This window comes from Bombus pyrosoma, linkage group LG7 (assembly GCF_014825855.1).
Source record: "Bombus pyrosoma isolate SC7728 linkage group LG7, ASM1482585v1, whole genome shotgun sequence".
Taxonomy (NCBI): domain Eukaryota; kingdom Metazoa; phylum Arthropoda; class Insecta; order Hymenoptera; family Apidae; genus Bombus; species Bombus pyrosoma.
In genome coordinates, this window is record NC_057776.1 from 18,969,777 (window position 1) to 18,986,570 (window position 16,794).

A 16,794-nucleotide genomic window follows, 5' to 3' on the forward strand; every position below is an offset into this window, starting at 1 on the left:
AAACATATACGTAGTACATATATTTCGTAGAGATCACAAAAATATTTAAACGCTCAATTATCCATTATATTAATATACCTCGATATTCGATGGGACCATCTTTGACACTTATGTGCTTAAAATATCTATTTTTGCCCTATACTAATTTTTTAATAAATATATTCCTTGCAATACCTTATCTTCCAACCGATGTACATGTTCATCTCCGGATTAGTTTTAAGTTTTACCGATACAATCGTGCCAGTCGTGTCTCGTTACGGTGCCAATAAAATTTCGAAATCTTTTACACGTATAAAAGTTTTATATAACTCACACAATGTACATACGTTTAAAAGCTCGAATAGTATGCCGAGCCACTGTATATCGAATATTTTTTACCAAAACGTGCAAGAGAATTATTGCAAGCATATTTTGTTAAATAGCGTAATAGCCAATGATAATAATCAAGTAACGATGTTTTTCAAAAAAAAAGAAAAATTGGATTCCGACATTAATAGAACATCATGGAGGAACATACGTTTACTTCGTAAGCAACGAAATACACGAAGGTAATAGGTAACGTTTCTTCCAGCTTTAATATCTTTTACTCGGAAAGTATATAGAACATGGAAAACTGCTTTGTGTCAGAGTAAAATACTTCTTATAAATCGCAGTCTACCTTGATGTAGTCCACAAAAGAAAATAATGACCATGATATTTTGACTTGTTCGAGGGAAGCAACCATAAATCCACAAACGTTTTTCTCCTCAACGTAAGACCGCTGGATCTTTGAAAAGAAACCATGTATAATACATTTCCATGAACTGAACACTATCGACCAATTATATCGGATTCAATTTTTAGAATAAAATGCCTGATTTTTGTTAAATAAATCCCGTTCCTATTAGATTGTGGACGTTTATGAATTTGCGGGAAATTGAAAGAAAAATATGCACGGAATATACAAAATGCAAAAATATTTAATAGATGAAACAAATCTCTATTTAAATCCCATATCTATAGTTAATGTTCCGTAGTATAATACATAAAATTACGATCTAATTGTTTAATTCGTTTTTAATTTCTTTATTTAATAAATACCTCGTTTCCATAGACGTTTTATACGTATTTTCTCGTATCGGACACAATTCGAAATTCCTCTAAAAACGGAACACCGTACTCGCCCGACATTTTAACTCGCAAAGAAAGTTGCGTCGTAGCTTGGTAAAAAATACCCGATAGATCACATTAACGACTCTACGATGCTTCGACAAAGGTGGAAAGCTTTTTACAAAAAAAAAGCAAACTACACGCTTCGTAAAGCACGCAATGAATGTCGAGGGCATCCAAAGTAAACTGTACACCTGTTTATACTTTCCAATTGCTCGTCCTCCTCTTTCTTAAAAAAGACGAAGAATAAAACACCGTCGTATTAGAAACAATATATAAGCCTTCTTTTGTACGAAGCTTCGTGTCGTTCAGGAAATACCCATGCAAAAATTAAGCGAAGAAAAATAGCACCCTAATTGCCAACTGGATTAATACTCGACTTATTGATACGGTTAACACACTCGATTACACTGGTAGGAAAATGTATTTCTACTTATACTTGGCGATCTACACTCGCAAGTCGTGTAAAATGAAGCATAAATGACGAAGCATTCCAAATATAGACTCGCGTATCTGCTCAATTTTTACGATTATTTTATCCGATGAAATGTAAGGTATATATTTGTTTACAAATCAAAAACAATCTTTAAAAGCAAACGATTGTGAGAAAAATTTTATGAATATTCGCAGTCAATGTCCTCTCTTCAGATTCGGTAATTATCCATATCCTTTTACATACCGCAGCAGTTTAACCTCATCTACACGATCGTCTGTGAAAAATATCTGAATTTTTATACACGATTGGGTATATCTAATGAGAGATTTTTGAGTACCTTCGATTATAAAGAATCATAACAAACGACACATAAATATTAGACTGCCGGTTCGTTACATTTATCGAAGAACTACATCGAATAACAAATCGTGTTTTGTTTAATATTGTATAGATATTATAAATAACTAGAAAGTGAAACCAAATATCTACAGGTGTCCTGATATTTATGGCCGACAATGCCCATAAATAAAGCAGTTGTATAGAACAAAGTAACGATAAATAAAAAATAGTTACGTTGAATTAATCTTTATAGGATAGAGATTAATTAAATAAAATTACCAAATAATCCGAGAGACTGTACATTTTGTAAATGACAAGAATACGATGACGTGCGTATAGTTAAGGGTGAAAAATGTTAAATATAGACGGTGGAATTATTTCGATATTCTAATGCAACAAATATTAAGCGCCAATCGAGACACTCTCTTTCGCGTAATCCGGTTTCAATGGATACACGAGAGATCGTAAGTACGTTGTTTTCTAGCTCCTCTACCCTCTAGACGGAGCTTTCTTCTCCTCGCCCTATGCTCCAGGGCGTTAAGAGGGAATAGCACGACTATTTTCGACTCGTGGTGGTTTAAAGGCTATTTCAGTACCAAAACGTCAACTGCTTCCACCATGGAGCTCCTCGTCTCCGCCCTCTATCGTTTGCCCGACCGCTTTGTTTCTTTCCTCTGATTTCCCTTCTCCGTCCATTCGCGAGAAATATCCCCCTTTTGATACTTAAAAGTGCTAACGCTCGTGCTAACTACCTTCATCGCGCTTGTCATTGACCCTCGACTAATTCGAGTCTGCGAAAATAAATCTGCGAACGCCAACCGGGGACAAAGAGAACCGAACGAAGCAACGAACTCGCGCCAGCCATTTTGCAAATAGGACGCGCGATTTAGACGACGCAGAACTAAGATTCTGTGGAAATTGGCCGCGATGGAAAACGTTGACTCATCCTGATACTCGACTTTTCGGAATTCCCGAACTTCGTAGAAAATTGTCGTGGTTTATTATTAATGGTCCGACAAAGAAAGGAGATAATTCGTTGGAAGTGGAATCGAGAATCTATTCGAACCGTGGTTGCTAATTTATCGTCACTCTGAAACCGGACTCCTTGAACAATCGAACTAACACCGTTTGCTGAAATTTTACGACTCGTAGGTTACAATTTATTGCCATTAAGAAATTCAATGGTATGAAATTATATATGTAAATTTTACGAATCATAAGTCGACTAATTATCCGATTTGACGATTTATCGATATATTATTAGTTGATAAATTATCGTGCAAGAGTGCATTTCAGTTTCGAAGACGTTAGAATTTGCGAAGGGTAATAGGTGCAGTAATTCGAATGTGGATCGCGTATTATTTCTAAAATAATTACTCAAAGTTGATGCATCGATTTTCCTATCAATAAACCGTATAAACGTATAAGGATATTCAGAATCATCCTATAAGGATTATTAGGAAGCTCTTAAATACCTCGAAACAAACAAATGTGAATTAACGTTATTTATAAAAAGGAAAAGGACATGGAACATTTAGAACGACTCTTTATAGATAAAATATTTGAACAAATAAAACGATTACGTGGAAAGGAAGAAAACAGAAAATAGATAGGCGAAATAAAGAGAACAAAGTGGTAAAATTGGCACAAGGAAAGAGGAAATTAAATGGTTCGCCGGTAAATGTGGGCCATTGCAATTCGAATTTGAAGAGAAATGCTGCGCGAAGGGCGGACGTCGATGTGGAAATTTAATATACATCGAACGGAACTTAACACGGTCATGGAGAATCGAAGGCATGCCCGTTATTCAAGTTCCAACAATAATCTCTCGCGGGTTAACGGGGCAAGTTCTCCGTGCGACGACTCAATACTAATACACGTAACACAACCGATCGCGGCAGGCCGCGAAATTAGTCGGTGCTAATTGCGAATGCCACGTCTGAACTACATCGGGCGATTGCACGAATATTAATTTACTCTCGTCGATGAACGCGAGCACAGACGATTATCGATTCACAGTTTACAGGCAATAGTGTATCGAATCGTTGAAAAACTCGTTGATGATTTCGACAATTATCTCAGAACGTCATTAACTACGTATGAAACATGTTTTCTAAAACAGACTGTATTAATATGTCGGAGACCAAAAGGTTAGGAAAACCTTCAATACCCTAGCCTTTTATTGTAGCTACCCTTAATCAATAAAAACGCTAATCCGATTATGTGTACTCAGGGTTTATGACGATGAGCTTGGGCTCGAGGTGACATAATGAGTCGCCGAACGTAGCCGCGGTCACGGGACGGACATGTAACAACAGAGATATGGAATAATTATGCAGCTCTCCTTAAAAACAAAGATTGACTCGTGAGGTGAGGAGAAGACTATATAAGGGCAGTTCCATTTGTACGGGGAGTTAGTTAGTTATCGAGAAAGTTATGGAGTTAGTTATTGAGAGAGTCCTTACGACTTGTACGTCGAGTCACACCAAGATCGTGTATCATATCGGATTCGTCTTCCCGTGGCCGTGGATTCGTATCGAACCTAAGTTCATTGTCATCGATCTCTCGCTTGTCCGATTGCCGCCATTACCTGTAACATCTTGAAATCATCACCTCGGAACTAATAACGATCAGCGAGAATACATAACCACGATGGTCAATTCGAGTGAAGGTTCATCAGACGCCCGTACTTCAAATCCTTCTCCGACAAATATAATAATAATAGTAATATGTTAATAGCGACGTGTATTAGTGGGAAGAAATTCTAATGGGGATGACCAGTGTAAAGCTGGTTGCTCGTTGCTGGGTACTTGATGAAATTTTTTTATTTTAGACGCTCTGTTCGGTATTTCGTTCGTTGCTATCTTTTGTGTTCGATCGTCCAATATAGCTATTCGATGATAGTGATCGATATTTTCAATTATTCATCTTATTCGTTACGTTATTTTTTATATATTATATAAATATAATTACGTAATATAAATGATTATATAAATGCATAAATATCTTCTTAATTTTAACGATCTTCAAATTATTAAGATTGATAACGATTGAAATGATCGGAATATCATAAAAGAAGATCCAACGGAAAAGAAAGTCGAATATACTGTTTTATGGGAATAAAATGTGAAGAGATTCAGAATTAAAAATGATGTAATTTCATGCTATAAACAGAAGCGTTACGAGGATGATATACATAAAGACACTGGCCAAGTCTAATTGCACAGGAATATCGAATATACTATTATCGCTGGCCTTTGACAAGCAAGTGACATGTCACTTTAGATATCGGTTGTATGAACAGTCTTAAGTGCATACGCGGTGGCACTGTGTGATCAAAGGTAAAATTAATACGTGGATAGGTACACCGATGAATTAACCATACGCCAATTTATGTGCATGATAGAACGATAAATATACCAACTTGAAAGCCTTTAAAATAATAATAATTGTTATTATTAAATAGTATCAGAAGTCAAATTTGGAATAATCATCGCGAATAAATAAAAATAAATTTAATAAATAAAATAAATTTAATGCAATTTAATGCATTGACCAAAGATATGACAAAATACACAATGTACATATGTAAAAATTCATAGAAGCGGACATGAAAGGGATCCAAAATGAAAAGAAAAGTTTCATGTTTTTTTAGTTTAAATATAGTTAATTGCAGTCGCTAGTACCAAAAGGAATTTTAATTCATCTTCGATACGAATACCAAGCAACGAACGAATCACGTTCATCGATTTATCGAATCTGTAATTGACTCTTAAAGAAGCGTTCAAACGATCGATATTATTGTAAATGTTATTGTCAATATTTAAGATTTGCAAACATTGTATTGATAATACACATTGATATATTGATATATTGATAGTCTACAATCTAGAGTAGTATTTTTTACGTACGAGAACTTTAAATATTGATCGTCTGAACGTCAATCCTTGACTGTGCTAAAAAACACAAAGATCATAACAAGATCGTAAACGAGTCATACGTTAAAGAAAAACAGAAGCATGTTCTTCTTAAACGCTCTGCATAGTGATCGTGATATTGTCTATATAAGCGTTAAAGATCACCACTAATGTGTACAGATTTAGATCAAAGCGATCGTATTCCTCTGGAGATCACCATAAAATACATTTCGCCCCATAAAGGACTCCCATAAAGGACAATGTTCTCGATTACAGTCAACTCGATTACAGTCGTTCATGGCAACTTTTTATGGCGGTCAGATGACCAGCCATCCTACCAATAACTTTGGTAACGTCAGATGGTAATCTATCTGTGATCATACAAGGGTACTATCTGCAAGGTATTACATGTGCAACGGATTATCATCTAACTTACATGTTTGTCAGTCAAAAGTTTTTTTTTTTCTAAGTTTTTTCTGGAGAATAGAGTTCATTGGTGTATAGATAGCAGCTCCACGATGAGTAGCTTCTAAAGTTATACCATAAAGGATACTGAATCTCATTGCAAAAGATAAAAATTTATCGAAATTGACAAATGTTCTTCGTCTAAAATTGTTGTTAATATTAGTTTTAGAACTTTACCTATATAAGACACGTTCCATTTAACTACGATATCTCTTCTACTTTGAACATCCGATACCGTTCTTCCGGAGTACACGTAATTAGTGTACGCGATATTGTACACTGTAATGGTACATAATACTTTGGAAATATTTATTTCTCCTGTGTTAATTGGTTAGGTCGGAAATGCAGTACGTTATCGATTACAGTACTGTCGTAGTTATTAATTCGGTTTTATCTTTCGATGTACATACTTCGTCAGTTATTAAAATAACATTTTGTGGGTTTCCAATGATTGCACTATATTATTTAAAGCTTTCTTCAGCATCGAAGTATCGTATTTTTGAAATCGTTCTCGAAAACTAGCGGTGATAAAGTTGAATTCGATCGATTAAAAATTACGATAATTTTCATGATTACTTTACTTACAGCCCTGATCAAAGGTATGACATTTTAGTAGACCAGGGACGCCATAAATGATTTAAAATGGTAAATATGCATGTGGGACAAAAAGATTTGTGAATAAACGGAGCATAATTAAATCTGATAATTGCCATATATTCTTAGGACGCTCATAGTAATGGCGGGAAAAAATTTATATAACCATCTTACCTTGTTTGATCGTTGTATTGCTTCCAATTTTATTTATCGCGACATTTTATCGATCAACAACACGGAAACAGTCACTATAGACACAAACTATGAATTGATGTTTTTATTATTCACGATTTAAACAAATATGTTACAAAAATATTAAATTTTGTTCGCTAGAAATCTCGCGACGAACCAACGCAAAAAGGCACTGTCTGATAATGCGTGTTACGTGCCTTTCCAAGATTTTGGGGAATTTGGCGCGGTTGCAGCCAATGGAATGCTAAAGCACTCTGCCCGCGTAACAACGTCAAACGATTCGACAAAATAACTCGACGTTTAAATGAAGAAATACACGACGAGAAAAATTCACTTGAACAATAATTTCTATTTAAAACTGAATTATAATGGAATGAGTACTTTAACAAAGATTTGCGTTTTAATGAAATTTGCTTAGACTCTGAGCTCAGCGTGATGATTCTATGATTCAACGATTCTAACCTTTTGAGTCGCAGAATAACCCATTTATTTGCTCGGATTTTATATGACAATCTACGACTTATTTGTTACCCAATAATACAAATTGTTATTAATACACGTTAATTTTATTGGAGTTTATAATATTAGAAAGCGAGCGATTGATGCCTTGGCAATGTTCTTTCCCATGGTAACGAAAGTAAATACAAAATTTGAAATAAATAACTTTTGTTTGTTGCCTCGGCTACGCTGCTGTACAGTTAAATTCGCCGCGCTACAATTTACTTTATTATCGTACAAGATATTCAAAAGAAAGCCACAGGCCTATACCAATTCACATCGCACAGACAGTATAATGACCGTTATGTTTACAGCACTGACTGAATCTAGGAAAGTACTTTTATTATGTTGGTAATGATATGTTTACGGCTTACATTGAATAAAATAGTGATTTGTTTGCGGCATTTTTGTGAGCTGAGAAAAGAAATAAATGGGCGTGTAGAAAGGAAATTTCTAATTTCTATATTATTGTGAAATGGAAACAAGTACCGAGCAAACTCCCGCAACTACGGAAACCGCTTCTAATAATGAGCAGGAACACAATGAAGAGGGCATGGAAGAAACTGAAGATTACAGTTTCGATGGTGAAGATTATAGGCATTTCGTACCACGGGGTCGAGGAGGGTTTAGGTGCGTTATAGTTTCTCTTAACATTTCATACGTCCCTCTGATTAATTGCCGAAAATACCAAATAGAAAAGTAAGGTTAGGTTGTCCCCCTCACGATATTTCTACCTTACCCCTTATATATGTTTGACCGAAACGATCAAACTTCATATTGCCATAAGTTCCTTACACTTTTAATGCTATGGAAACGCGACTATTATTTCTACTTACGCTCCTGTACGATGAAATGATTTACCCACAATTATTTGATACATTGTTTCATTGATTTGTTTCATGAACTTACTGTTGTAATGAAGTTTTCATTTGTGAATGTAAATCGCTTTTTTGTCATGTAGCTATTGTAACATGGAAACAGGTAAATAATACCATGGAGAATATTCATAATGTTTCTTATAAGAATTATATGAATGATTTGTATGTCATACATAGATGATTTTTACGTGTCATTGCTCTGTCCAAATTTCCTTGTTAAATGTAAAATTAGTATGAAAAGAAACGAAGATGCTGAAGATGTCTACGCTTGGGTAAATGATTCAGACGTATGGTACGTAAAGTACATAGTCACGACATATAACAATAATTTAAGGGGTCGTGGCAGAGGTGGGTTTGATTTTCCCATGAGAGGTGGACCTCCAAGATTTAGAGGAAGAGGATTTGGACCTAGAGGACCAATGTTTCGTGGGGCAAATAATGGATTTCCATTTGAGGGACCTCCTAGGCCAAATTGTCCACCGGGTCCAGCAGGACCACGTTTCCGAGGACCTCCGCCGTTCGATCCTAGTTGGGGACCTATGGGGCCACCAAATCTGATGGGACCGCCAAATCTTATGGGACCTCCAGGAATGGTAATTATCATTTAATTTTATGTCAATATGTGTCATTTTTTCAGTAAAATGATTACATATAATTTAACTTTATATGTAATTAGCCACCACCACACATGATGAATGGCCCAATTGGGACAGGTCCTGGACCTTATGGACCACCTCCTGGAATGGGACCACCCAATATGAATAACGTAAATTTTGATTTACAGAAACATAGAGAGACATACAAATATCTTGTTCTAACACTTGGAACTCTGTTATAGATTCCAGGTCAACAGCAGCCCCCGCAACAACAGGCACAACAAGCAAACATTCCAGGGTTAGATCTCAATGGAGAGGTATGGGTAGAAACAAAAACACCAGATGGGAAATCATATTATTATAACATTCGTACAAGGGAAACTACATGGACAAAACCAGAGGGACCAAATGTTAAGGTCATGGTGCAAGATCAGGTTGGTTAAATTCCATTATAGATTTCTATTATTAAAATCTATGTGATTATATATAAATAGAATATTTTTGTATTGTACCATGTTAATTCGTTTTACAGTTAGAACAACTGGTGCATGGAGCATCTAAACAAACAGCCCCAACCGGCACTCCTGCTTCTACGGCTTCTACTCCTAATCAAATTAATGAAAATAGGGTGTCTCAAAGTAGCGAACAATCTTCAACAAATAATGCAGATGCCATCAGTCAACTTAGTACTGCTCCACCTGGTACTGGGCCACCTCCTACACTTGGTGAAACACCAGACATGAATGCACAACCAACTGACACAACACAAGCAAACGGTATAATATGTTAATTTTGGTTCGAAAAATTAAAATTAACACATATAATAATTTAATAAAAATATCATAATATTATACTTTCTATACAGGTACAGCACCTACAACTGTAACTAATACCCCAACTATGAATACCCCAGCAGTAAATACAAATATGATGCAACCTCCTCCTAATATGATACCTATGCAACACAGGATGCCAAATCAATTTGGTAGTCCAATTGCAACACAATTTGGAGCAGCACCTTTTGGTATGCCACCGCCAGGGTTCCAGCCTTTTGGAGGTTATGGTCCACCACAAGCAAATTGGGGTAATATAATGTATATATAGATATACGCACATAAAAAATAGTTATATTTTTTATGACAAAAAAATATTCATATTAGGTATGCCACAAATGCCACATGGAGTCATGGCTCCACAAGCTCCAGCAGAAGATCCCGCTATATTAGCTCAGCTGGATCAGGAACTAGTAGCATCTGCTATGGTATGGACGGAACATCGTGCTCCGGATGGAAGATTATATTATTATAATAGCAAAGCTGGAGAATCTGTTTGGGAAAAGCCACAAGCTCTAAAGGATCTCGAAAGTATGTCTTTAATATAATGTATAACATAAATTTAGAAACAAGACGAACAATATGAAAAATTATTTATCATTATCGCTAGATGCAAAATTAGCGCTACGGCAAAAAGCAGAAGAAGCAGCTGCCATCTCTACGAATGCCGCCGTGACTACTTCCACCGTTACTAATAACAATGTAACCACAGAAGCTACAAAACAAGAAAAACCTCAAGAAAGTAATCACGAAACCAAAGATAGTGTAAAGGAAACAGACGCTAATAAACCGAAAAAAGAGGAAACGGCGCCTAAAGAAGCTGCCAAACCTCAAGACAAATCTAGACCAATCTCTAGTACACCAGTACCTGGAACTCCTTGGTACAAAATTAATTTACTACTTTTTACGATGCTTAGGCAAAATTTAAATTTAAATTTTGTTTACTAGGTGTGTTGTTTGGACGGGCGATGGACGCGTATTCTTTTATAATCCCTCATCGCGTATCTCTGTCTGGGAAAGACCAGATGATCTCATTGGTCGTCAAGATGTCGATAAAATGGTGTCTACCCCGCCAGATGCAGTGGTAGCTACGAAACCGACGCGTCAATCGGATACAAGTGAAAGCAGCGATGATGAACCAATACCAGCAAAAAAGATGAAACAGGATGATACAAAAAGTATATTATATTATTACGTTCATAAAAGGGTATTATATTAAAAAAATGTACGTATTGATAAAATTACCATATTTCATATTTTAGCCGCAGCGCCAAAAGAAGAGGAGGAGAAAGAGAATAAAAAAACTATCGATATCGGAAAGGAGGCTGCAATAGAGGCAGAAGTACGAGCTGCTAGAGAAAGGGCAATTGTTCCTTTGGAGACAAGAATTAAATCGTTTAGGGATATGCTTGCAGAGAAAGATGTAAACAAGTATAAATTGATAAGTAACATTAATAAGAAATAAAATTTATTTAATTTAAATAATTGTTCTTGGTAGGTATCCGCGTTTAGTACTTGGGAAAAGGAGCTTCACAAAATTGTATTTGACCCCCGATACTTACTTTTAACATCAAAGGAGAGAAAACAAGTTTTCGAGAAGTACGTAAAGGAGAGGGCGGAAGAAGAGAGACGAGAAAAAAGGAACAAAATGAAGGAACGAAAAGAACAATTTCAAAAATTGCTAGAAGAAGCTGGTCTTCATGGAAAGTACGTAATGGCTTTAAAAGATTCTTTAAAGTTTTAGAAAAAATAAAATGTTTCTAATTTATTTCTTTACAATTTAGATCTTCATTTAGTGATTTTGCTCAAAAACATGGGCGTGATGAACGGTTTAAGAATGTAGAAAAGATGCGTGAACGGGAGAGCCTATTCAACGAATATCTGCTGGAAGTGCGAAAGAAGGAAAAAGAGGAAAAAACAGCAAAACGAGAACAGGTATTTTCATTTTATTAACATCATTGATCTTGTTGCAATGAAAATATTACTTTTCAGGATTCGTGCTACAATATCAAAATCTTAATTGAAACAATATAAATTCACCTTCAGACATTCACTACCTTAATCAATACCATAAATAAGAAAAAAATCCTATAAATATTATTTCATTCACGCGATAAAAGAACATAACAAATTTTTTAAATATGTGAGAATTAAGGTACTTGTACTAAATTTTTTTTTTTAACTATATAATATGCAATACCGATGCTTTGAAATGTTTTGAAATATTTAAGGATATCTTGTACGTTTCTGTGTACCTCAATTCTCCTGATATATCAAAGTATCATAAAAGAAAAGTTCTTTTGGGATAAATCCATTAAACCTTTCCCTCTTCCACGCTGAATCTCATTTTCATATATACATCCTCCATTTCGTTCTGGGAAATCATAATATCAACGAAGAGAATATCAAATGAAAACATATAATATATAATATATTCGCGATAAGTTATATAAAACCTGAATAAGTCTTTATTCAGCACCAAAATTTCTATTGTTTTACTGTTTGAAAAAGATACAATATGTGATGATACGTAAATGAATAATAAATAAAATCTTAAATTAGACAGGATATAATGCATAATAAATTTATATTTTCAGCAATAATTAATCATTCTTTCAGGTTCTATAGGTATGTTACTATTTTGTTCCACTTGTAAGATTTATCTAATATGAATTCCTAAATTAATGGCTGAAGAACACATACCAGGAGAAGTTTCTCTAATAATTCTCTACTCCAGTAGATTTTCTCGATAGACAAAAGTTTTGTAGCTGTAAGATGGGAGATGTAGAGAATAAAATCTTAGTATGTGACGGTTCCTTATATACTTATGTGTTCTGAACTCTCCACTTCAGTCAGGAGGCAGGCAGGACAGGTTCCGTATGTGGAGTGGCTTGGTTCTGAAGCTGGTTGGTGGCATGGATGATGTCATCTACCATCCCCACCTACACTGCGTGGCACAGTTGGCACACCCTCGCGCGCCGCATTCTTTACTCCAAAGCAGAGTCATGAGAATGAACGAACTCGGTATTTGTATATTACTCGTAATCCTCGTTACTTCAAAAGATTAACTTTTCCCCAAAAATCAAAACCAATTTCAAAGAAATTGAATCTATTGTCAGCAAAAGTAAGGTGTCAACACCTCAATGGTAGCATCAATTCCAAAATCATATTTGTAGATTTTGTTCTGTTTTCTGGAGATAAAGAACCGTTATTTATTTTGAGAAACAAAAGCTACCAATCTATTTCATAATCGATGTATCAACATAAGAACAAATTCATTTTTTCCTTGCACTTTATTTTACATCTAGTAAAGTTTCATCGAGTTTGCTTATATGAAAGGTCTGAATAGATAAAAAAAGGGAAAAGTTCGAACGAAATATCAATCTTTTTGGCAATTGTTCTTATGTCAATACATAATATATTAAAGTTTAAATATAAAGAAAAAATCAGAACGTACATCAGAAATTAATAAAATATGCATTTTAATTGGTGTCAAAGTATTTCTTCTTTTATTGCTATCTTTTTAAATTATTACAAAAAATATTTTCTTTTCTCACTAAATGCAATATAAGTATTTTTGTTTAAAATTTAATATATTTGAAGCAACATGAGATGAGTATATTGAAATGATAGAATGAGTGTGCTTTCATGAAATTTGGTTTGTATTCTTCAGAGAACCTTGACTGCTTTTGTCGTAAAAATATTAGAAGTGGACATTGCAACTCTATTGTGTTTAAATGAAAATTAGACAATTGTGGCACAAATTTTTTACTACCTTAAAATTGTATAGGATCGGGATCCGAGTAATAACTATAATAAAAAATTCAAGACCAAAATGTGCCAGCAACTCTGAACTCTAACTCAACTTCTCATTGTGAAATAGATATTGTGTATAAGTTTAGATAAATAAAATAACAGATTATTATCATTATATTGAAACCATAGGTCGTTCACAAATTACGTAATGGGAATTTGAAATAAACAAGTTGAATATTGCTATTATTTTTTATTTTGATAATATATTTAGAAGTAAAGGAACCAGAGACATATAAAATCTTTAAATGAACTAATTCATTAGTTATAGAGTATTTTATAGTAATAAAATTCAAACATTTTTTTAAATAGTTTAGAATTCATGAAAAACATGAAAGATTAAGCTTCATTAAAAATTGTTCTATTCTTTATATTAAAAATTGTATTACTGCTCCATTATTTTATAGTTACTACTCCATTCACGAAACATCATATAATTCTTGAATAAGACCAATAAGAAATAGAGATTTATATATTTTGGGCAAATACTGTGGAATAGTTAATAAAAGTAAAACCTCGTTTCGTAATTTGAACGGCTAAGAACTTTTAATCTTTTCAAAATCTCGTGACAATATACTAACGCATCTTTTCTTTTCAGCAAGGGCAGCAGATAAAAATTTATCCGTTTTATATCCCGTCTCATCATTAAATAATAACATACTTTTTTCTTTCTGTTTTTACATTTCAATGTGATATTTTATTATATTTCGTATCGCAATATGCAAAGTATTTAATGATGATTCGGTTAAGCAAATAATTATTTTTACAGCTATAATGATTATAATTTTTTTCAGCAAAACTGACCAGCTTATTTCATTAAAAATTCCAACAAGTAGAGCCCTTATCGTTGTGATACCTCCTGACACGAACGAATGACATGAATGACTATTTCTTCTACCCCTAACGAAATGTAGTTTGAAAACCAATAAAAAGGTTTGCAAGTTGACATAGTTTGATCCACATTACAAGCCATAAATTTTTATAGACACCTATATATTATACATACATATTTATATATATAATAATAATATAAACTGATTGTAATGTGGCTGAACGTGTATTCATTGGTTGGAAATTCTTAAGCGTGCATGATAAAACTGAAACAAGCAAAAAAAGATAAATAATTCAATAAATAAATAAGAAAATCAATTTCAAGCCAGAATTGTATAAATAGAGTGTAAGCAAGGGCTGATTATTCTTCAATGATGAAAACTGTTATGGTAAATGCGTTTCAGGTGAAAAAGGAATTCATAGCGATGCTACGTGAACACAAAGACATCGACAGACATTCGCATTGGAGCGATTGTAAGAAAAAGTTGGAATCAGATTGGAGGTACAGAGTCGTAGAGTCAGCAAGCACGAGGGAAGATTGGTTTAGGGATTACATTCGTATGCTAAAGGAGGAGAGGAAAAAGGAAAAGGAGAAAGACAAAGACCACCGGCACAGAGATAAAGATCATCACAAGTCCGAGAAGAAAGATAAGGACCGAAAGGATGTTGATAAGTACAAGGATAAATCGTCAAAGGATCGGGTTGATAAGGACAGTTCGAAGGATAAAAAACGTAGGAGCGAAGCAGCTTCGGAGGAAAACGGCAAGGAAAAGAAGGAGGCAGTGGCAGAGAAGGAAAGCGGAGAGATCGAAGATAACGATGAAAAACCATCAAAAAAGGAGAATGATGTAAGTGGTCCAAATCTTTCAGCTAATTGAAATTACTTTTTTGGAAATTTATGTATCTCTTCTTTGTTCAGAAGGAGAACACGGAAGACCAATCTGATTCAGAAGAAGACCGTGAGAAACAGAAACGAGAACGTGAAAGAAGGGCAGAAGCCAGTCTTCGTGAGAGAGAAAGAGAAGTTCAGAGGACTCTTGCTACGCATCTTCGCGATAGAGATAAGGAGAGGCAGCATCATCGTCATACAGAGGCAGTACAGCACTTCAGTGCACTTCTTGCAGACTTGGTATATATCTTTTCTACGTAATTTATGATGAATTTTAATGAATCCAGTGCGCTTAATAAGTCACCTACATTTGCAGGTGAGGAATGGTGACTTAGCATGGCGGGAAGCGAAACGACAATTGAGGAAAGATCATAGATGGGAATTAGCTGAAAGTTTAGATCGCGAGGAAAAAGAAAGACTATTTAATGAACACATAGAACAGCTTAGTCGTAAGAAACGTGATAAGTTCCGCGAGCTTCTTGACGAAGTAGGCGCTTCTACCGAACTTACCGCTTCGTGGAGGGATATAAAAAAATCATTAAAAGACGATCCTAGATATCTCAAATTTTCATCTAGTGATCGGGTACGTAATTTATTTAAAACTATATAGGAATCTGAATTGTAAATCACTTTCTTCCACTACTGTATGTACTATAATTATTTCTTTTCTTTGCAGAAATGCGAAAAAGAGTTCAAAGAGTACATTAAAGATAAACTTGTTGCAGCCAAGGCCGATTTTAGGGAGCTTCTTCAAGTACGTTAAGAATATATTATCACCTCTGTTTTTACTATCATGCAACATGTTTTAAAAGTTGATCGCTTAATAAACTTGAGTAAATGTCAATTTTAGGAAACAAAACTTATTACTGATAAAACATATAAAAAAGTACAAGAAAATAGTGCACATTTAGCCGAAATTGAAGAAATTTTAAGAAAAGATCGAAGATTTCTCGTATTGGAAGCGGCCGCTGCTGAACGAACGCGGCTGTTAATGGGATATTTAGAAGAATTGGCACGTAGGGGTCCACCTCCACCACCTACTGCCTCAGAACCTTCAAGAAGACCAACCACAAAGTAAATATCGTCTCTAATGAAGCAAGAGAGATGTCTGTATGTGTTTGAATTTGCGGAATCTATTTTTGTTTTAGTTAACGCAGCCCGCATCAAAGCATGGTATATATATGGTGTCCGAATAACAAATCAATGATTGAATTTATAGCTGTAGTTGAATTGAAGTACTTTACACACGAGATGATTATCGCCTGTAATTATAGGAATCAATAAAACTAACGCCAATTCCACACAGCTAAAAATGTGTGTCATACTGTAAAGATGCCATAGTGTAAGCATATCATATCATTATT

General features: G+C 34.6%; 1 protein-coding gene across 4 annotated transcripts; it reads left to right on the top strand.

Annotated features, from left to right (window-relative positions):
* The first annotated feature begins 7,948 nt into the window (after positions 1 to 7,948).
* Positions 7,949 to 16,743, top strand: LOC122568899 (transcription elongation regulator 1). Of its 4 annotated transcripts, none has more exons than XM_043729163.1 (18): positions 7,949 to 8,220; positions 8,803 to 9,061; positions 9,145 to 9,234; positions 9,307 to 9,498; positions 9,597 to 9,840; positions 9,930 to 10,148; positions 10,225 to 10,428; positions 10,508 to 10,778; positions 10,846 to 11,075; positions 11,160 to 11,320; positions 11,396 to 11,604; positions 11,682 to 11,832; positions 14,946 to 15,389; positions 15,464 to 15,670; positions 15,747 to 16,013; positions 16,107 to 16,184; positions 16,281 to 16,504; positions 16,579 to 16,743. In XM_043729163.1, exons 1-18 carry the CDS (start codon positions 8,066 to 8,068, stop codon positions 16,580 to 16,582), a joined length of 3,609 nt encoding a protein of 1,202 aa, XP_043585098.1. In that variant the 5' UTR covers positions 7,949 to 8,065; the 3' UTR covers positions 16,583 to 16,743. The 4 variants fall into 4 exon arrangements, with proteins under 4 accessions (XP_043585098.1, XP_043585097.1, XP_043585101.1 ...); XM_043729162.1 differs by having other exon boundaries at positions 7,950 to 8,220; positions 15,461 to 15,670; XM_043729164.1 differs by having other exon boundaries at positions 7,951 to 8,220; positions 8,815 to 9,061; positions 15,461 to 15,670.
* Positions 16,744 to 16,794: the final 51 nt, after the last annotated feature.

Excerpts from the sequence above, each read along its gene's own strand:
- LOC122568899 (XM_043729162.1), top strand. The coding sequence starts at position 8,066 with ATGGAAACAAGTACCGAGCAAACTCCCGCAACTACGGAAACCGCTTCT. Across the intron at positions 11,076-11,159 it reads GAAACAGGATGATACAAAAA|CCGCAGCGCCAAAAGAAGAG; the intron begins GTATATTATATT and ends TTCATATTTTAG. Across the intron at positions 16,014-16,106 it reads AATTTTCATCTAGTGATCGG|AAATGCGAAAAAGAGTTCAA; the intron begins GTACGTAATTTA and ends TTTTCTTTGCAG.